This window comes from Thalassophryne amazonica, chromosome 4 (genome assembly GCF_902500255.1).
Source record: "Thalassophryne amazonica chromosome 4, fThaAma1.1, whole genome shotgun sequence".
Classification (NCBI taxonomy): domain Eukaryota; kingdom Metazoa; phylum Chordata; class Actinopteri; order Batrachoidiformes; family Batrachoididae; genus Thalassophryne; species Thalassophryne amazonica.
The window spans coordinates 22767218-22789680 of NC_047106.1; the positions used below are offsets into that span (position 1 = coordinate 22767218).

General features: G+C 41.2%; 1 protein-coding gene across 2 annotated transcripts in view; it reads left to right on the forward strand.

Moving 5' to 3' along the window:
* The window catches only part of ptgir (prostaglandin I2 receptor), a 96396-nt gene that overhangs the window by 17363 nt on the left and 56570 nt on the right, over positions 1-22463 (forward strand). For both annotated transcript variants that reach the window (XM_034169238.1, XM_034169237.1), the window contains exon 2: positions 3988-5012. In XM_034169238.1, the coding sequence (XP_034025129.1) occupies positions 4191-5012 (822 nt within the window). In that variant the 5' untranslated portion in view covers positions 3988-4190. The remainder of the gene's footprint in view (positions 1-3987; positions 5013-22463) is intronic.

Here is a 22463-nt window from a genome sequence, read left to right on the forward strand (position 1 = left end):
TGTTTGTTTGTCTTTTGCAATCATTTTATGATTGCAAAATTTGACAGATAATTACTTTCCTGAATTAAATATAAAAATTCATGTGTTTATTGTGCAGCACAGTGTCTTAGTGGTTAGCACTGTTGCCTGACTTGGGAAGGTCATGGGATCAATTCCCACCTGTGGCCTTTTTCTGGCTTCCTCCCACATCCAAAGACATGCAGGTTAGGTGAATTAGAAACTTGTCTGTAGGTGTGCGTGCGGCTGTGAATGTGTTTGTTTTTCTACCCCACCTCATGCCCTATGGTTGCTGGCATAGGCTCCAGCCCCCCGCTGCCCGATCTAAGCGGTTGAAGATAAGTGAGTGAGTGTGTGCCCATGTACACAATGGAGTTGAAGTGAATTGTGGAATGTCACCTTTAATTCAAGGGGGCTTAAACCGAATATTGCACTAACCATTTGAGTCATTTGTGTACATGCTCCCTCCATTTTCAAAGACCATAAGTAATTGCAGAAACTAAACAAATAAAAGGATTAAATTGTTGTTCATATAAAAGTGGTGATTTGGACAGCCACTTCTGCATCTGTCATCAAGGAATAAAATCAGTAAAACTGGAGTAGACAGTTCCCAAAGACTGAGTGAACATGTAAGAAAGAAACTCGTGCTGGACGCCACCAAGATAGCTGTGGCAAAGCAGTAATAGGCTAATGTGTGATTGTAGAAACTGCATGTTGCACGGTGAAGGGGAACAGAGAAGAATTTTCTAAAAAAAGATGATGTGAAATTCAGCTACACAGGACACTTGTTCCTTTATTTGATATTTTCTTGTACACTCAACAAAAATATAAACGCAACACTTTTGGTTTTGCTCCCATTTTGTACGAGATGAACTCAAAGATCTAAAACTTTTTCCACATACACAATATCACCATTTCCATTGTTCACAAACCAGCCTAATCTGTGATAGTGAGCACTTCTCCTTTGCTGAGATAATCCATCCCACCTCACAGGTGTGCCATATCAAGATGCTGATTAGACACCATGATTAGTGCACAGGTGTGCCTTAGACTGCCCACAATAAAAGGCCACTCTGAAAGGTGCAGTTTTATCACACAGCACAATGCCACAGATGTCGCAAGATTTGAGGGAGCGTGCAATTGGCATGCTGACAGCAGGAATGTCAACCAGAGCTGTTGCTCTTGTATTGAATGTTCATTTCTCTACCATAAGCCGTCTCCAAAGACGTTTCAGAGAATTTGGCAGTACATCCAACCAGCCTCACAACTGCAGACCACGTGTAACCACACCATCCCAGGACCTCCACATCCAGCATGTTCACCTCCAAGATCGTCTGAGACCAGCCACTCGGACAGCTGCTGAAACAATCGGTTTGCATAACCAAAGAATTTCTGCACAAACTGTCAGAAACCGTCTCAGGGAAGCTCATCTGCATGCTCATCGTCCTCATCGGGGTCTCGACCTGACTCCAGTTCGTCGTCGTAACCGACTTGAGTGGGCAAATGCTCACATTCGCTGTCGTTTGGCACGTTGGAGAGGTGTTCTCTTCACGGATGAATCCCGGTTCACACTGTCCAGGGCAGATGGCAGACAGCATGTGTGGCGTCATGTGGGTGAGCAGTTTTCTGATGTCAATGTTGTGGATCGAGTGGCCCATGGTGGTGGTGGGGTTATGGTATGGGCAGGCGTCTGTTATGGAAGAAGAACACAGTTGCATTATATTGATGGCATTTTGAATGCATAGAGATACCGTGACGAGATCCTGAGGCCCATTGTTGTGCCATACATCCAAGAACATCACCTCATGTTGCAGCAGGATAATGCACGGCCCCATGTTGCAAAGATCTGTACACAATTCTTGGAAGCTGAAAATGTTCCAGTTCTTGCATGGCCGGCATACTCACCGGACATGTCACCCATTGAGCATGTTTGGGATGCTCTGGACCGGCGTATACGACAGCGTGTACCAGTTCCTGCCAATATCCAGCAACTTCGCACAGCCATTGAAGAGGAGTGGACCAACATTCCACAGGCCACAATTGACAACCTGATCAACTCTATGCGAAGGAGATGTGTTTCACTGCATGAGGCAAATGATGGTCACACCAGATACTGCCTGGTATCCCCCCCCCCCCCAGTAAAACAAAACTGCACCTTTCAGAGTGGCCTTTTATTGTGGACAGTCTAAGGCACACCTGTGCACTAATCATGGTGTCTAATCAGCATCTTGGTATGGCACACCTGTGAGGTGGGATGGATTATCTCAGCAAAGGAGAAGTACTCACTATCACAGATTTAGACTGGTTTGTGAACAATATTTGAGGGAAATGGTGATATTGTGTATGTGGAAAAAGTTTTAGATCTTTGAGTTCATCTCATACAAAATGGGAGCAAAACCAAAAGTGTTGCATTTATATTTTTGTTGAGTGTATTACAATTTTGGCTGGAAAAGTCATGATTTGTATTACACAAAAATTTTTATATGGTGTTTTTCTGGGCAGCCCATGGCTTAGTGGTTAGCCAGAAGATCACGGGATCGATTCCCACCTGTGGACTTTCTGTGTAGAGTTTGCATGTTCTCCTAATGTTTGCAGGTTCCTTCCAGGTGCTCCAGCTTTCTCCCAAAGACATGCAGGTTAGGTGAATTAGAAACTTTGAGTTGTCCGTAGGTGTGCATGCAGGTGTGAATGTGTTTTTCTGTCTATATGTGGCCCTGCAACAGACTCATGACTTGTCCACCCTGCCTCACGCGCTATGACTGCTGGGATAGGCTCCAGCCTTGTTAAAAAGCAAACAATAAATAAAATAAAAATGTGCCACTGTCCAAATACCAAAAGGACAAACCAGAACCAGTAAAAGTTTATCTTTTACATGATCATTATCTCATTGTTGATTATTTTCAAACATATATGCCCAGTTATAATGAAGTGTCATTCTGCCAAGTAAAGTACAAAGCGGATATTTGGAATGGGTCAACAGTGAAATGCATTACAATATAACTATTCAGAGAATGATTCATAATTGATAACAATTAATTAATAAAATATAACTAATAAATCTAACCTAATCTAATCTCTAATCTAAGCGGAATCGATAATGGTATCGATTTCGATAAAATCTTATCAATACCATCCCTATTTCCAATCAATCAATCAATCAATCAATTTTTTTATATAGCGCCAAATCACAACAAACAGTTGCCCCAAGGCGCTTTATATTGTAAGGCAAGGCCATACAATAATTATGTAAAACCCCAACGGTCAAAAACGACCCCCTGTGAGCAAGCACTTGGCTACAGTGGGAAGGAAAAACTCCCTTTTAACAGGAAGAAATATTTCCACAAGTGTAAAAGAACCACTCTACACAAGGATAAGAAAGGCATTGCGGGGGGGGTGGGGGGGGGCACATAAAACGTGTGATTTTGTACAATAGTGACATCATGTCATGACGTTTTATCGACATCATCATAATGCCACTACTGACAAGTAATTAACGGATTGATATTCATAATTGATAATGATTAATTAATAAAATATAACTAATAAATCTGTTGTTAATGTTTTTCGAAGTAGTTTTACCTCTTTATATCAGTAACATTTGGGGAAATGCTGGCATATTTTTGTAATCAATCATTCAATCAATCAATCAATCAGTCAAGCAACTTTTATTTATATAGCCCTATACACAGCCCAAAGGGTAACCATAGTGCTTTCCAGTACAACTAAAAACAGACAAGGACAGTATATAATAACAAAATAAAATCAAGGATAATAAGAATAAAATGTCACAGCACTAGGTGTTAAAAGCCATTTTGAATAGAAAAGTCCTTAGTTTAAAAAAATGTTGTTATGATCAGTTGCCAAACAAATTGTACCTTTAATTATTACAATGAACTCTTGTTTCATATTTTTGATGTCATAAAAACTTTTAAGAGCTGTTCCCTGTATGAACAATAAAAATTATTTTGTTTTTTCTAATTGGTTCCACAGATTGACTGCAGTTGAAGATTGCAAGAAAGTGATATAAAGGCTACTCAAAGATGCTTTAAGTCAGAGCAATATGATGGGTCTCCTCCTGCTGCCTTGCCTTATTTGTGACCAAATAATGGCATCAAGGGGTCAGGACCTGCTTCTTTTGCTGTCTTGGAGCTCCTTATTTATTCAACACTGAGAAGTCATATTAACTCACGAGTATGCTTGCAAACGTATCCTGTGTAAACAGCACTGATGTCAGGGTGGATGGCAAGCCGGCTATGAGCATCATCATGTTTGTGGCTGCTGTGGTGGGAAATCTCTTGGCCCTCTTCATCCTTGGAGTCCACCAGAAGGATAAGCGCACCAGGTCTTCTGTTTTCTGCATCCTAGTGACTGGCCTGGCCCTCACAGACCTGTTGGGAACCTGCCTCCTCAGCCCACCTGTGTTCATCTGCTATGCTTATAAATTGTCACTCATTGGTTTGACGGGCAACCACCACCTTTGCAACCTCTTTGCCTTGGCCATGACTTTCTTTGGCTTGGCACCGACACTCATCCTGTGTGCCATGGCCGTGGAGCGCTGCCTGGCCATCAGCCATCCTTACCTTTACGCCAAACACATCCGCTGCAGCTTTGCAAAGTATGTCCTCTTCTTTATTTACCTCTTTACTTCGGCCTTTTGCCTCTTGCCTTTCATTGGCTACGGCCGCCACAGACAGTACTGTCCCGGGACGTGGTGCTTCATTGACATGGACATGGAAGGAGATGAAGCTGGATCGTGGGTGCTAGCCTTCTCTCTGTCCTACTCTTCCCTAATGGCGCTACTAATTTTGGCAGTGCTTGTGTGCAACGGGTCAGTGATTGTCAGCCTGTGCCAGATGCACCGGAGCCAGATGATGCGGCGAGGCTCTGTCGCATCAATGGGTAGAAAGCGAAAGATGAGCCTAGCCTGGTTTGGACAGGGAGAAGAGGAGATGGACCACTTGCTACTGCTGGCAGTCATCACCATCATCTTTATGATTTGCTCACTACCACTCACGGTGAGTTCATATTTCACCTTTCTTCAGCACGTGTCTGCAGTTGTGTGTTAGCAGAGACAGATAAACAAATTAGATCCATTTATTGACCCTTGGAAGATGTCACTAAATACTGCTGTCCTTTTCAATCAGCTTGAACGGGTGTACTGACTGTAGCTGCTTGTAACTGCTGTGCTTTGTCATCTTTGGAGGTAATTAACTTCTCCACAGTTATGGGCCAATCAATGAGAAACCTGCATTCACTTTGTACAAAGTACCGTAAATAACCACAAGTTGCATATTGTAGGTAGAAAGCTACATCACAGTGAAGGTGCAACAAGTGCAGCGTCCTCACAGTGTTTTGGAAATGCTCAACAAATGGTGATAAACAACAGGCTATTCACATATTATCTGTCAGTGCTAAAGGCATAAGAGAAATGAAATCAAATTTTTCAGTCTTCAATACTCACCAAGGACCGTGTGGTCAGTGAGTACGACCTGCAATATTATTGCAGTTATACTGTGATCACATGCATTACTTATGAACAATGACTGCATGCATTTGTTTTCCACATAGGGTTGGGTATCGAGAACCGGTTCTTTTCAGGTATCGTTAAGAAATTATTCGATCCACCGACATCAATAGACTTTTCGCTTAATGATTCCGTTATCAGTCCTTCAGAGTGGCCATTGTTTTTAGGGGTGTTTGTCGGGAAAATGATCATTTCTTTACTTTGATTACAGACCCTGCAGTGGGTCTGTAATCAACTGTTTCTGCAGTGCGGATCTGCTTTGAACCTTGAACCAATGAAGAAGTGCTCCGATCTGCTGCTTTGTTGGTTCTTTGCTTTGCTCTTCTTCAGAAGCGGCAACTCCGCTTCTTATCCCCTCTCAAAGCCATTAAAAAATATGTCAATCAGGAGTCACTTTTATGGGGATTAAAGTGACTAACTGGGACTCCTGTCTTGTTGCGAGAAAGAAACGAGAATCGTCCTCCGTTCCGATGCTCCAAACGCTGCGCCACTGTACTGAGTCAAGTTAGAAAGATAGAGTCCACTCGGAATTAATAACTTCAAAGCGAATCGCCATTTAAATCAAATGACACCTCTTTCCAAACGTTGTACAAACAATAAACTGCAGTCAATCAAAATGTTTTTTCCTCCAAAAATAAGACATCCTGGCTGACGTGCAGCAGCCCAAGACTGTATGGCTGCAGACTTGCAGACTCCGGCAGCCAGCTGAGTTCATCTCAAACGAGCAGCCATTCAGCACTGATGCAGCAAGTCTGATTTATTTACACAGATCATCAACTCTCCATCAGTCTTGCCCTGTTTCATAACATGATGCAGACTCAGTGGTACCAGGCAGCACACCCACAGTGCAAATTTCCAAAACATATTTTTCTCCTTTGCTTCAGATATGCACAAAGTCTGTTTCTGATGGATGGTGCATGTGATACAACCTTCTTACTGGACAATTAGATATCATTTTGCACATAAAATACTAATACTACAACTCATAATAATAATGAATATATTTTAACAACTAAAATGTTTTTTAATCAATACTACTTTGCACATCCTAGTTTAATAACTACGTATAATGCTGCACCAAGTGGAATAGGGAACTGTAGTCTCATTTGAGGGTGGGCGATAAAGGGGTTAAATTAAAGAGCATATGTTGTACTTCTGGGGACAACCCCAGTATCATTATTCACATTAAATCTTGCTAAAACTTACCAACACAACCTCTCTCATTTGCCATCTCTTCCTGTCTCCACTGGGAACTGGAAAAAACTGCACTTGTTGCAACTGATTGGTGACTGCAGCCGAAAACAAAACAGTACACCATTTTTCCGTTAGAAGCGATGCTGTGTTTGTGTAGGCTGTTCCCGGAAGTGGTCAAATCCCACAATATCACACAGGGTTTCAAACGAGACTGTGATGCTCAATTGACGAGCCATATATAGAAAATCAATTGAAGGTGTTTTTTCTTAATGCATGGCAGAGCTGTTAAAATGTCAAGCACATGCATTGGATTGAGTTTAATGTGCTTGCAATGTGCTCTGTGCAAGTGCAACGTTGAGGAAAATACAAGTGTTGGATCGGGACAGCTAGTCCGTATTAAATGACTTGGATCGGGATCGGGGTTTAAAAATGATCGGGACATCTCTAATTTCCGGATTAATAAAATCTTCACATCCTCTCTCCAGCTCTATTGTTTGCAGAGGTAACCTGAAAAATTTGTTTTTCACACGATACTTATAATTACCTTGACCTTGGCTTTTGACTGATCTGCTCCAAAATCTAAGACACACATAAGGAATGTTCCTCCCACGTTTAGTAAAAATCTGTGCACCTGTTTCCAAGTTCTTTTTTACACAGACAGACCCATGAGTGCCTACAATACCATATGCTAACAGCCTGTGTGGATAGTTATGGTTGCAACAATTTGAAGAGACATTATGCAGAGCATCACTGAGGAGTGCCTTAGCTGGGGTGTGAGGTGTGGCATCGCATACAGTGCAGCCGGAAAGTATTCACAGTGCTTCACTTTTTACACATTTTATGTTACTGCCTTATTCTAAAATGGATGAAAAAGTTTTATTTTATTTTGCAAATTTATATAAAAACAAAACAAAATAAAAAAAACCCAACAACTAAGAAATCACGTGTACATAAGTATTCACAGCCTTTAGCATGAAGCTCAAAACTGAGCTCAGGTGCACCCTGTTTCCACTGATCATCCTTGAGATGTTTGTACAGCTTAACTGGAGTCCACCTGGGGTAAATTCAGTTGATTGGACATGATTTGGAAAGACACACACCTGTCTACGTATAAGGTCCCACAGTTGACAGTAGATGTCAGAGCACAAACCAAGCATGAAGTCAAAGGAATTGTCTGTAGACCTCTGAGACAGGATTGTCTCGAGGCACAAATCTGGGGAAGGGCACAGAAACATTTCTGCTGCTTTGAAGGTCCCAATGAGCACAATGGCGTCCATCATCTGTAAATGGAAGAAGTTTGGATCGACCAGGACTCTTCCTCGAGCTGGCACCCATCTAAACTGAGAGATCGGAGGAGAAGGTCCTTAGTCAGGGAAGTGACCAAGAACCTAATGATCACTCTGTCAGAGCTCCATCATTCCTCTGTAGAGAGAGGAGAACCTTCCAGAAGGACAACAATCTCTGCAGCAATCCACCAATCAAGCCTGTATGGTAGAGTGGCCAGACGGAAGCCACATCCTGAGTTAAAGGCACATGGCAGCCCACCTGGAGTTTGACAAAAGGCACCTGTTGGACTCTCAGACCAGGAGAAACTTAATTCTCTGGTCTGATGAGCAGTGGCGGTTCTACACTGAATTACTTCCCGGGCGACACTCCGTCCGATTGCCCCACCTAACAGACAAAATTTTGCACAGCCAGCCACTTTTTTATTATTATATTATTAATATTTTAGAAGTGCCCCTGAAATTGAAATTGAAATTGACATCAAAAGCCCGCAGGCTACAATATAACTCTTATACAAAACATCCATGAATTGCAAGTTTGAATGAACCTGCCTTTACATTAGGCACTTTATTAATCTGTCTTTCAGGGAGGAACGATTAGCTCTTTTATTAAGGTGCATATTTGTCTCAACATTTAGCTAAATATTAAGCTTAATGTTTGTACATATTAGGCTAAATGTGTAAATACTGAGCATTAACTAATCTGCAAAAGTTTTAGGTTTGACAGAAATTTGATCATGTAGTGTTTGTCTTTTTTTCTCCCAATTTTTGATTTTCATCTGTGGATCAAACAAAAATCTAAACCGAAATGTTACTAGTGTTCCCATGCCATTGAAATCAAATGTGTGATTCTTTTTCTCCATTAAATAAACCAGTTAATTGTGATGATAAGCCTAATTTTAAATTTCATTATCATTGTTATTATTATTTTGTCAGTGTACATGACAACAGAAAGAGTTGCCAGCTGCTGGAAAATTATTGTAAAAACACACTCTTGCGGACAAAAAAATGGTCAGGTTCAGTCACTTCAGCTTGGAATGTGAACACAGCATCAGTTTTAAGCCATCTTTACAAATAGGCAGGCTGTCCTTTTTGCAAACATTTTTCCACAAGTGGGCAGATTCAAACTCGTTTTTACACCCTGTCTGTCTGCTTTCAAATGCCTTTCATTTCGTAAACTGGCTGCCTGCCTCATTTGCTGTGTGATCTGCAGAGAAATGTGGCTCAGAGTTCTGGTTCTGTGCTGCATCCTAAGTGGACGGAGCCAAAGCAGAGCAGAGCGCATGGGAGGAGAGCGCCTGTCCCGTTTTCTGCCGCACACGGAGAGAATTCAGCTGCGCCCAGCTCGGGATAAAGCTGAATCCTCTCCCCGTGTGTGGCAGGACATGTCACACAATTCAGAAGAACGTGCAGGAATTATAACCCTGTATTTATAATGTTATGAATGAGATTAAATTTTTTTTTATTTTAATTTAATTAGCTTATAATGCGCCAAATCACAGCAAAAGTCATCTCAAGGTGCTTCACATAAAACAATTCAACATAAAATTTAAATAAATAATTAAAAATTCAATTACAAATTCAAATACATGATTAAAAACAGAAGTAAAAGAATAAAACAGATAAAAATAAAAACTATTCATAACAAAGAGAATAAAAATAGGTTTTCAGTCTTGACTTAAAAATGTCCACGGACTCCGACTGCCTCACGGTCACAGGAAGACTGTTCCACAGGGTGGGTGCACGATGAGAAAAGGCTCTTTGACCTGCTGACTTCTTCTTCACCCTGGGAACACAGAGAAGTCCCGCATCCTGCGACCGCAAAGCCTGAGATGTGCGCTGTTTGGAAGAGAGTCGAGGTGTAACTGACTTTAGCCCACGACCCCCCCCCCCCACTTGTCACTCCCATTAGAGAAACCCAGAGGTGGACTGTCCTCTGCGTGCGGCGTGCCCATGCTCTTTCTTTCACTATCTCACTGCTTCAGCAAGCAGGGGTGCCTGCAGCTGCCTACAGGGGGCACCAATTTGCCAATTCTACACACTGACAAGAAAACCATTTTGCGGTGGACACGATTTTTTTTTAAGTGCTCGTCCCCATAGTGCCACCCCTCCATAAATGCCACCCAGGGCAACAGCCCGCGTGGCTCATATCAAAAACCGCCACTGCTGATGAGATGAATATTTAACTCTTTGATGTGAATGTCCGGTGTCATGTTTGGAGGAAACCAGGCACCATCCCTGCAGTGAAGCATGGTGGTGGCAGCATCATGTTGTGGGCATGTTTGTCAGCGGCAGGAACTGGGAGATTAGTCAGGATTGAGGGAAAGGTGAATGTAGCAATGTACAGAGACATGAAACCTGCTTCAGCACGCTCTTGACCAGGGTTCTAGCTACAGTGGGCTGCGCCAGGTGGTACCGCCCAGCACTGCAAATTTCCTCCCGGCTCTCAGGTTCAAATTTCCTCTCCTGCCCGCCACGGATTTTCCAAAAAATGAACTGAAATGTTGCTGAAAAATGTACCAATTCGATCATATTTCAAGCTTATAGTGTTGTGCAATTTCAACCAAATAATTAAAGAAATAACAAATATATTTCTCATTTTCTTCATATCTCCACTGCAAATGGCAGAGAGCTCGGCAGTCAGCTGCTTTCAGCACTTAAAACAGATCAGAGTGGAGATGCTATGCATCTCTCTCTGCTCTGATTTAAAGGAGAAAAAAAAAACGCAGTTAAAATGTTTCATTAAAATAATCCAGAGTGTCAGTGTTGGTAGATGTTGACACATTCAGAAGTTTAAGGTTTATTTTACAGTTTAAAAGCTCCCATTTCCCAAAAGCTCAGAGGAACAGTGAGAGCGAGGAGGAGGGGGAGGAGGAGGATGGGGAGGAGCATCAACAGATATTGAGCAAAGGCTGTAAATTCGTATGTACATGTGGGAGGTGATGGTCTAGTGGCTAAGGTGTTGGGCTTGAGTCCAGAAGATCATGGGTTCAAATCCCCACCTGACTGGAAAATCACTAAGGGCCCTTGGGCAAGGCCTTTAATCCCCTATTGCTCCCGGTGTGTAGTGAGCGCCTTGTATGGCAGCACCCCGACATCGGGGTGAATATGAGGCATAATTGTACAGCGCTTTGAGCGTCTGATTCAGATGGAAAAGCGCTATATAAATGCAGTCCATTTACATGTGATTTCTTTGTTTTTTATTTTTAATAAATTTCCAATAAATTAAAAAAAAAACTTTTGAGGGAAAAATGAATTTACTCAGTTTTGGAATAAGGCTGTAACATAACAAAATGTGGAAAAAGTGAAGGACTGTGAATACTTTCTGGATGCACTGTACTGTTGCTATACTGAGCTTCTGTGCTGTAATTCTTGCTACCCTTGCAGATAAAACATGATTTTGCATGCGTATTGCATCATATGTCGGATCTGTTTCTTTTGTTTTCTCAGAATACACTGAAAAAAGAGAATGTTTGAACTAACTTAAAAAAGTGTTACAATTTGTAAAAACCTGAATGAATTAAGTTGTTTGAACTTAAGTTTGTAAGTTGATTTAACTTTCAAACTTAAGTTCAAACAACTTAATTCATTCAGGTTTTTACAAATTGTAACACTTTTTAAGTTGGTTCAAGCATTCTCTTTTTTCAGTGTATGTGAACACCTGAACACAAGTGTGATAGTCCCCTATACTTTATCATTTTCACTGCCTTGCTTGCTTTTACAACTGGAGCACCGTGCTTGTAGAGTGCAAACCTCCACCAACACTAGTTTCCAGTTCCACACATTTTTACCTTGGAAAAAGGTCAAAGTTCTTGAAAGTGGCTTTTCATGAGCTAAATTATAATACAAAATAGAGATCAAAAGGGCTTTTCAATGGTAAAATCAAATATCCGCTAAATATCCGTGAATCAAACTTAGTCTATTCATTGTGAGTGCCAGTTTGCACCTCACTGTCACAAATGAGAATGATTGAGGCACTTTTGATTGAGATATAGAATGCAAAATGTACATCAAACAGGCTTTTCAGTATTAAATTCAATTGTCCACAAAATCCACAATCTAGATCAGATCCAGATCAAACTTTGTCAGGCGATAGTGAGTGCCAGTCTGAACCTCACTTTCAAATATGATTGGGGCATGTTGATTAAGATATAATGTAAAATATAGATTAAATGGGGACTTCAATGTTAAATTTTAGTGGAACAACAGTTGTCAGTCGATAAAGGATGCCATCCTACATAATGCTGTCAGATATGAAAGGAATTTCATCTTTTTTGACAGACTTATGAATTTTTGAAAATTTGTTCAGTGTTAAAGGATAGAGATTATTCCAATTTTCCAAGATTTTTCCTGACTTTGACCTTGAATCAGTTCTTGCCTATCAGGATATGAATCCTCTGTAAAAATTTCATAACAATATATAAAAAAAAATGTGAGTTACAGGCTGCTCAGGAACAGACAGACGTAAACAGGATCAGAATCAGAATTGAATTTATTGCCAAGTAAGTTCTCACCTTCAAGGAATTTGATTTGGTGTCATTGGTGCATAAACAACAATAAAAGAAACTTCTGTAAGAAGTAGTAGGTGTATAAACAACAATAAAAGAAAAGGAAAAAAATACAACTGTAAGAAGTAAAGGAGTCAGACAAATGGGCAAAGCTAAGTTTACTGTCAAATAGATATAGTGGAATGGGGCTGTGCAGGCATGTAGGTGAACAGTCTGATCTATCTGGCAAATCTGGACTTCTGGACTGGAGTTCCTGCCAGCACGATGTTTTTCCTTTTGCCTTCATGCTCTACTTACAGATAATTAAGTCAGTCAGGTGTGTTCAGCCAATCAAGAACTGGGAGACACCAGGCTTAGCTTTTTGGGTGTGGCCGGATCCGTGCAGGGAAGGGGGCCTCTGGGTTCCTGCAATGGGAAACACGCCACGACGTGAAAGCAGGAACATAGGCGGAGCTGCATGAGATCTATGTCCTTTTGAAATTTTCCAAACTGTATGACACTTTCAACACCCTTTTCTGTGTCCATTCTTGGCCTTTTTCACAGTTTACCTTTGAATCCGGACTTGAACTCCCACGTTCTCCTGTAGTGAGTTGTGAAAAGAAAGCACAGAACAGAAAAAAGTGTTTTTTCAAGCCTTTTAAATCAATTAATGAAAATCCTGACAAAAGATTTTGCAAAAATCCTGCAGAGTGTGTTAGCCTGCATTTAAGAGTAATTGTTCTGCAGTATTGGGTTATCATTATCTCAACAATAAATTGGCATGGAGACCATAGTTACTTTCATGAGTGTGGTATGTGTTTTTGTGTGTTGCATTCACACGCTGCAGTGTTGGTTGGTGTGAGGTGCGCCTGAGAGGGGCCCTCATTTTGTGTGCATTTTGTCTGTTGGCTCATTTTTTCTTTGTGAGGACAGTGGCAAACCTGACAATCCTGGAGGACTGGTCCTGCCCTGGGGCAAGGCTGCTCCAACAGCACGATGAGGTTTAAACCTCTCTACTGGTGTGTAAGTTCTGCACTGGAGTGAGCTGGAAATCACTTTGTGAAATGTCATGATTTTAGTAAATCACACAGCAAAGAAAAACTTAAAGGGTTACAATCGCAGGTCGTTTCCAGGAAGCAGTACAACTGTTCTTGTGCTCTAAACTGTGAACTCATTGTGTGCATGTGGACGGTTTGTGGTGAAAAGGATTGGTTGCATGCAGTCACATCTGAGCCGTGGTTGAAACGCCTCGGGAGGGGAAGGCGATGAGTTGAGTTGATGATGTATGCCGTCATCACACCTCCCGAACACCTCACCAGCTTCACCAGTCGAGAAACATATTTGTGAAGATGCCTCGAAGTCAAAGAGTTTAGTTTGGAATGGTTTTAAATAAATCTTTGCTCTGTAAATATACTTCTGTTTTTTTATTTGCATGTCAATATTTGAATTTAATGATATTTGTCAAACAGTCAGCCAACATATACTGTCAGCCAACATACGAGGTCTATTAGAAAAGTATCCGACCTTATTATTTTTTTCAAAAACCATATGGATTTGAATCACGTGTGATTGTGTCAGACAAGCTTGAACCCTCGTGCGCAAGCGTGAGTTTTTCCACGCCTGTCGGTTGCGTCATTCGCCTGTGAACAGGCTTTGAGTGAGGAGTGGTCCAGCCCCCTTGGCGGATTTTCATTGTCAGGAAATGGCGGAATGATTTGGGCTTTTTTCCATCAGAATTTTTTCAGAAACTGTTAAGAGACTGGCAGCTGGAAACCATTCGAAAAATTTATCTGGCTTTCGGTGAAAATTTTACAGGCTTCACAGAGAATAAGGACTGTTACTACAGCTTTAAGGATGGCTTCAAGGACGGTTTTATGGACGCTCGGCGCGCCGAGCTCCGTGCCGCCATCGAGTGCCACAAACCACCGGATCATTTCTAAACGGATGGCTCTGTGGATCCGAGACCGTCGTGTGCACTTTCTCTGGTTATCACAAGAGCTGGACATCAGCCATTTTCTGGCAGATTTCACTTTTAACAAGAGATTTTGTCATGGAAAGCCGAGCGGAGGCTTTGCACGTCATGACCGATTTGCTGATGGAGCAAGACAAAGGAACAGCTCTGTTTTGGTCTCACAGGACGGCTTTGAGATGGTGTTCAGACAGCTGTTGGTGGTTTTTCCATCGAGTGATTATCCGAGAAATTGTGGATGTGCCTGGACATGCCAGAACATGTCCCGTGAGGCTTCATCACGGCATTGCTGTGCGCCATGCAGCACCGCCGCAACGCGCGGAATTCCTCCGCACGTCTGTCTCAATGTGCCGAAAAAGTGTTGATGTCCACGTCTTTTCATAATTCCTGTGCTAGTCAGACGACGTCCCGGATAAAACACAGCGTCCAGTTTGGAAATGAACGGCACATTCCACTGTTACAGGAGTTCTTGTCATGGAAAGAGGAGCGGAGGCTTCGCATCGCGGCGGTGCCGCATGGCGCACAGCAACGCCGTGATGAAGCCTCACGGGACATGTTCTGGCATGTCCAGTCACATCCACAATTTCTCGGAATAATCACTCGATGGAAAAAACACCGACAGCTGTCTGAACGCCATCTCAAAGCCGTCCTGTGAGACCAAAATGGAGGTGTTCCTTTGTCTCGCTCCATCAGCAAATCAGTCGTGACGCACGAAGCCTCCGCTCGGCTTTCCATGACAAAATCTCTTGTTAAAAGTGAAATCTGCCGGAAAATGGCTGATGTCCAGCTCTTGTGATAACCAGAGAAAGTGCACACAACGGTCTCGGATCCACAGAGCCATCCGTTTAGAAATGATCTGGTGGTTTGTGGCTCTCGATGGCGGCACGGAGTGCGGCGCGCCGAGCGTCCTTAAAGCCTTCCTTAAAGCCGTCCTTAAAGCTGTAGTAACACTCCTTATTCTCTGTAAAGCCCGTAAAATTTTCACCGAAAGCCAGATAAATTTTTCGAATGGTTTCCAGCTGCCAGTCTCTAACGGTTTCTGAAAAAATTCTGATGGAAAAAAAGCCCAAATCATTCCGCCATTTCCTGACAATGAAAATCCGCTGAGGGGGTGGACCACGCCTCACTCAAAGCCTGCTCACAGGCGAATGACGCAACCGACAGGCGTGGAAAAACTCACGCATGCGTATGAGGGTTCAAGCTTGTCTGACGCAATCACACGTGATTCAAATCCATATGGTTTTTGAAAAAAATAATAAAGTCGGATACTTTTCTAATAGACCTCGTATATTGTACTTACTCATTTAAGACGCTACCATGAAGTCATTAATGATTCATACTGCACCACACTTATATTTAAAAGCAGTATATGTGCGGCTGAGTGTGCTTTTTCATATTTGTTCACATATCCGTGTGCGGTTGTCTGTGAAAAAACGGACGTGATGGTGACACAGTGTGTGAGTGTAGCTCTGCATGTATAATGCCACACAACTATGATTACGTGACGAAGACCAGCTGTGCTTCAGACTAACACCCGAAGTACAGGAAAGATTTTAGAGGAAAACTGAGCATTTGTAGATTTGGGAAAACGACAGCAGTGCTGTTGTTCAGTCTGCAGAATGACCCTTTAAATCCACCGGAGCTGGAATGTCTTTATTTATCAATTATTTCAATGTAAATCATATTTCCATAAGGCATAAAGTGAGGAGAGTTTTTAACTGGGTTGTTCATAAGATAACATACTCCCTTTCAGCATCGTAAATGCTAAATGCACATTTTTCATGTAATCTGTACAATCTGATAACTATGCATCCTAGTTTCTACTCTTATTTTCAGCTGCTACCTCACAGCAGCTTACTGGAAAAAAAACCCTAACCCTCAAACTGCTCACTTTGATTTTAATCTCTGCCACCTCCACCGCAGCATGCACCTGTAAACTCTGACTATATTCTTCAATCTTGCAGAGTTAAACAGGTTTGTCCCTCCCCAGTACACTACAGTAAACTTAAAGGTGTAATCCCTTTCCATTTTTCAAAGCATTGACAACATTTACTTTGTGTGATATATAACTATGATAGAGTAGATTTATTTCTGTGGTAAAATCACAAAATTACAACATATAGAAAAAGACACATGGCAGTATTTTCTTCAGGCACTACAAATCACTGTTAGAAAAACAGCATCCACATTTTAGGGTCTAAAACTTCTGGAGAACTTTAAAAAAGGTCACAAAACAAGAAATTATGAATGACTTTGCCAACTGACATCTAAAGACACACCTATGATCTTTATCCTTGGTCACTTTGCGTACCTGTGTGTGTATGTGTATGTGTGTGTGTGTGTGTGTGTGTGTGCTCCCAATCTTGAGTTCATGTCTGTATCTTGGAGTTAGTGTCCTGTCTCCTGTCATTGTTTGTCATCCGTGTGTGTTCCTCATTGTGGTTCTTCCTTTGTCTTTGTCCTTGGTCTGTCTCCTGAGTCTGTGTTCAGTCCTCGGTCTGTGTGTTGTCTTCCATTTGTGTCCCTTTGGTTCATCATGTTTTGTTCACCTGGTTCTGTACTTTGTCACTTCTCAGTTCCATGTTGTTTTTGTGTTTATGTTCCTTGACTTAGTTATTGGGTATGGTTCAGTTCTTTTTGTAGTTAGATTAATCATTGTCCCTTTTCAGGTGATGGTCTAGTGATTAAGGTGTTGTGCTTGAGACCAGAAGATCCTGGGGTCAAAATCACTGGAAAATCACTAAGGGCCCTTGGGCAAGGTCTTTAATCCCCTGTTGCTCCCAGTGTGTAGTGAGCACCTTGTATGGCAGCACCCTGACATCGGGGTGAATGTGAGGCATAATTGTAAAGCGCTTTGAGTGTCTGATGCAGATGGAAAAGCGCTATATTAATGCAGTCCATTTTCATATGTTTGTCTTCATGTTAATTTTTTCCGCAGTTGCCAGTTATGCACTTCTGGGTTCCACCTTGCTTACCTGTTTGATTTCGGTTCAGTTCTTATTGTTAGTTGATCACCTCTTTTTATTGTGTTAGTTGATATTAAAGGATTATTAACTGCGCATGAGGTCTGTACGGGAAAATATCAGACCAAGGTCTGATATTCTGATACAGACCGAGCAAGCGAGATTCATAATTTGTTTATTACACTCAACAAAAATATAAATGCAACACTTTTGGTTTTGCTCCCATTTTGTATGAGATGAACTCAAAGATCTAAAACTTTTTCCACATACACAATATCACCATTTCCCTCAAATATTGTTCACAAACCAGTCTAAATCTGTGATAGTGAGCACTTCTCCTTTGCTGAGATAATCCATCCCATCTCACAGGTGTGCCATACCAAGATGCTGATTAGACACCATGATTAGTGCACAGGTGTGCCTTAGACGGTCCACAATAAAAGGCCACTCTGAAAGGTGCAGTTTTGTTTTATTGGGGGGGGGATACCAGTCAGTATCTGATGTGACCACCATTTGCCTCATGCAGTGCAACACATCTCCTTCACATAGAGTTGATCAGGTTGTCAATTGTGGCCTGTGGAATGTTGGTCCACTCCTCCTGGCTGTCATTACATCATCAATAAATGCACAAGTTTACGGTGATATTTTGGACACTTTTCTTATCCCATCAATTGAAAGGATGTTTGTGGATGATGAAATCATTTTTCAAGATGATAATGCATCTTGCCATAGAGCAAAAACTGTGAAAACATTCCTTGCAAAAAGACACATAGGGTCAATGTCATGGCCTGCAAATAGTCCGGATCTTAATCCAATTGAAAATCTTTGGTGGAAGTTGAAGAAAATGGTCCATGACAAGGCTCCAACCTGCAAAGCTGATCTGGCAACAGCAATCAGAGAAAGTTGGAGCCAGATTGATGAAGAGTACTGTTTGTCACTCATTAAGTCCATGCCTCAGAGACTGCAAGCTGTTATAAAAGCCAGAGGTGGTGCAACAAAATACTAGTGATGTGTTGGAGCGTTCTTTTGTTTTTCATGATTCCATAATTTTTTCCTCAGAATTGAGTGATTCCATATTTTTTCCCTCTGCTTGGTCTAAAAAAGTAACCGTTACTGACTGCCACAAGTTTTTTTCCTGATTTCTTATAGTGTTTCTTAAAGCCAGAAAGTTGCCATTTGAAATGACTTTAGTTTTGTGTCATGTCTGTCATCTGCTTTTTTCTACAAAATTAAACAACTGAATGAACATCCCCCGAGGCTGATGATTCCATAATTTTTGCCAGGGGTTGTAGTTATTAAACTAGGATGTGCAAAGTAGTATTGATTAAAAAACATTTTAGTTGTTAAAATATATTCATTATTATTATGAGTTGTAGTATTAGTATTTTAGTATTTTATGAGCAGGGGTGGTGGCCAAGTGGTTAATGCGCTTGGTTTCAGTTCAGAAGGTTCCGGGTTCAAGTCTCACCCCTGCCGCATTTCTCCATGTAATGTGGAGTTGCATCAGGAAGGGCATCCGGCGTAAAACCTGTGCCAATTCAACATGCAGATCCACCTTGGATTTGCTGTGGCGACCCCAAGTGCAAACAAGGGAACATCCGAAGGGACTTACTTATTAGTATTAGTATTTTATGTGCAAAAATGATATCTAATTGTCCAGTAAGAAGGTTGTATCACATGCACCATCCATCAGAAACAGACTTGGTGCATATCTGAAGCAAAGGAGAAAAATATGTTTTGGAAATTTGCACTGTGGGTGTGCTGCCTGGTACCACTGAGTCTGCATCATGTTATGAAACATGTGTAAATAAATCAGACTTGTTTAAAGCAAAGATGAGTGTTTAAAACATGCACTGCAACTCTGTGGTGAATGCTGCATCAGCGCTGAATGGCTGCTCGTTTGAGATGAACTCAGCTGGCTGCTGGAGTCTGCAAGTCTGCAGCCATACAGTCTTGGGCTGCTGCACATCAGCCAGGATGTCTTATTTTAGACCTCTGCTTGGTTTAAAAAAGTAACCGTTACTGCCTGCCACAATTTTTTTTCCTGATTTCTTATAGTGTTTCTTAAAGCCAGAAAGTTGCCATTTGAAATGACTTTAGTTTTGTGTCATGTCTGTGATCTGCTTTTTTTCTACAAAATTAAACAACTGAATGAACATCCTCCGAGGCCGGTGATTCCATAATTTTTGCCAGGGGTTGTACTATAGCAAAGTACTTCTACTAATCACTAAGACTTTTAAAAGTTCCAAAGTATATTCATGCAATCTACTGACTCTGGAATTTAAAAGATTTTAAGGTCCTTTAAGGTAAAGTACAAATGTACTTTACAGGTCCTTTTTGGCTTGTGACAGGGAAGGTTATAGTAAGTTAAGTCTTCTTTGACAAAGTTTATGATGTTAAAGGTGGTATGGTGTCAGTGTTAATGACTTTCACATCTGAAACAGACATCGGTTATTAGTAATCTTTTCAAATGACATTTCCCCCAGTATTCCATTTACCAAAAGCCTCATGGAAACATTTAACACTAACACAAACACCATCTGTGATGTTACATGTCTTAATACTAGCAAAAAATGGTGTCCATCTTGGATTCCAATATGACCGATATGTAAATTGAAAGTAATTGAAAGTGATGGGGCATTAGATTCCCTAGACCTGAAAACATAGGGATAGGTCAAGGATTGGTTCTTCTGTGTGGTTTACTGAAGGAGTTCTGAGATAAAACCGATTTCAAATGGTGGCCATCTTGGATTCCAATATGACTGACATCTCAGGTAATTGGAAATGATTCCATTAGGTTCCCTGGCCCTGAAAATATGGGGATGGATCAAAGAATGGTTGTTGTAGGTGCTTTAGTTAAGGAGTTATAATTGGCAAAGCTTCTGGGGAAAACCTGGTCTTGTTAGGAGAGACGGCAGCCATCCCACTTTGGATGGAGCAGCTCTCATTTCTAGAAATCTGGCCAATTTTCTTAAATCCTCCAAACCGTGACTATCCAGGGTTGGGACCAGGAAGCAGAGTTGTAGTCTTACACACCTCTCTGCAGCTTCTCTCCCCCTGCCATCCCCTCATTACCCCATCCCCGTAGAGACGGTGCCTGCTCCCAGACTACCAATAACCAGCAAAAATCTATTTAAGCATAAAAATTCAAAAAGAAAAAATAATATAGCACCTTCAACTGCACCACAGACTAAAACAGTTAAATGTGGTCTATTAAACATTAGGTCTCTCTCTTCTAAGTCCCTGTTGGTAAATGATATAATAATTGATCAACATATTGATTTATTCTGCCTAACAGAAACCTGGTTACAGCAGGATGAATATGTTAGTTTAAATGAGTCAACACCCCCGAGTCACACTAACTGTCAGAATGCTCGTAGCACGGGCCGGGGTGGAGGATTAGCAGCAATCTTCCATTCCAGCTTATTAATTAATCCAAAACCCAGACAGAGCTTTAATTCATTTGAAAGCTTGTCTCTTAGTCTTGTCCATCCAAATTGGAAGTCCCAAAAACCAGTTTTATTTGTTATTATCTATCGTCCACCTGGTCGTTACTGTGAGTTTCTCTGTGAATTTTCAGACCTTTTGTCTGACTTAGTGCTTAGCTCAGATAAGATAATTATAGTGGGCGATTTTAACATCCACACAGATGCTGAGAATGACAGCCTCAACACTGCATTTAATCTATTATTAGACTCTATTGGCTTTGCTCAAAAAGTAAATGAGTCCACCCACCACTTTAATCATATCTTAGATCTTGTTCTGACTTATGGTATGGAAATAGAAGACTTAACAGTATTCCCTGATAACTCCCTTCTGTCTGATCATTTCTTAATAACATTTACATTTACTCTGATGGACTACCCAGCAGTGGGGAATAAGTTTCATTACACTAGAAGTCTTTCAGAAAGCGCTGTAACTAGGTTTAAGGATATGATTCCTTCTTTATGTTCTCTAATGCCATATACCAACACAGTGCAGAGTAGCTACCTAAACTCTGTAAGGGAGATAGAGTATCTCGTCAATAGTTTTACATCCTCATTGAAGACAACTTTGGATGCTGTAGCTCCTCTGAAAAAGAGAGCTTTAAATCAGAAGTGTCTGACTCCGTGGTATAACTCACAAACTCGTAGCTTAAAGCAGATAACCCGTAAGTTGGAGAGGAAATGGCGTCTCACTAATTTAGAAGATCTTCACTTAGCCTGGAAAAAGAGTCTGTTGCTCTATAAAAAAGCCCTTCGTAAAGCTAGGACATCTTTCTACTCATCACTAATTGAAGAAAATAAGAACAACCCCAGGTTTCTTTTCAGCACTGTAGCCAGGCTGACAAAGAGTCAGAGCTCTATTGAGCTGAGTATTCCATTAACTTTAACTAGTAATGACTTCATGACTTTCTTTGCTAACAAAATTTTAACTATTAGAGAAAAAATTACTCATAACCATCCCAAAGACGTATCGTTATCTTTGGCTGCTTTCAGTGATGCCGGTATTTGGTTAGACTCTTTCTCTCCGATTGTTCTGTCTGAGTTATTCTCATTAGTTACTTCATCCAAACCATCAACATGTTTATTAGACCCCATTCCTACCAGGCTGCTCAAGGAAGCCCTACCATTATTTAATGCTTCGATCTTAAATATGATCAATCTATCTTTGTTAGTTGGCTATGTACCACAGGCTTTTAAGGTGGCAGTAATTAAACCATTACTTAAAAAGCCATCACTTGACCCAGCTATCTTAGCTAATTATAGGCCAATCTCCAACCTTCCTTTTCTCTCAAAAATTCTTGAAAGGGTAGTTGTAAAACAGCTAACTGATCATCTGCAGAGGAATGGTCTATTTGAAGAGTTTCAGTCAGGTTTTAGAATTCATCATAGTACAGAAACAGCATTAGTGAAGGTTACAAATGATCTTCTTATGGCCTCGGACAGTGGACTCATCTCTGTGCTTGTTCTGTTAGATCTCAGTGCTGCTTTTGATACTGTTGACCATAAAATTTTATTACAGAGATTAGAGCATGCCATAGGTATTAAAGGCACTGCGCTGCGG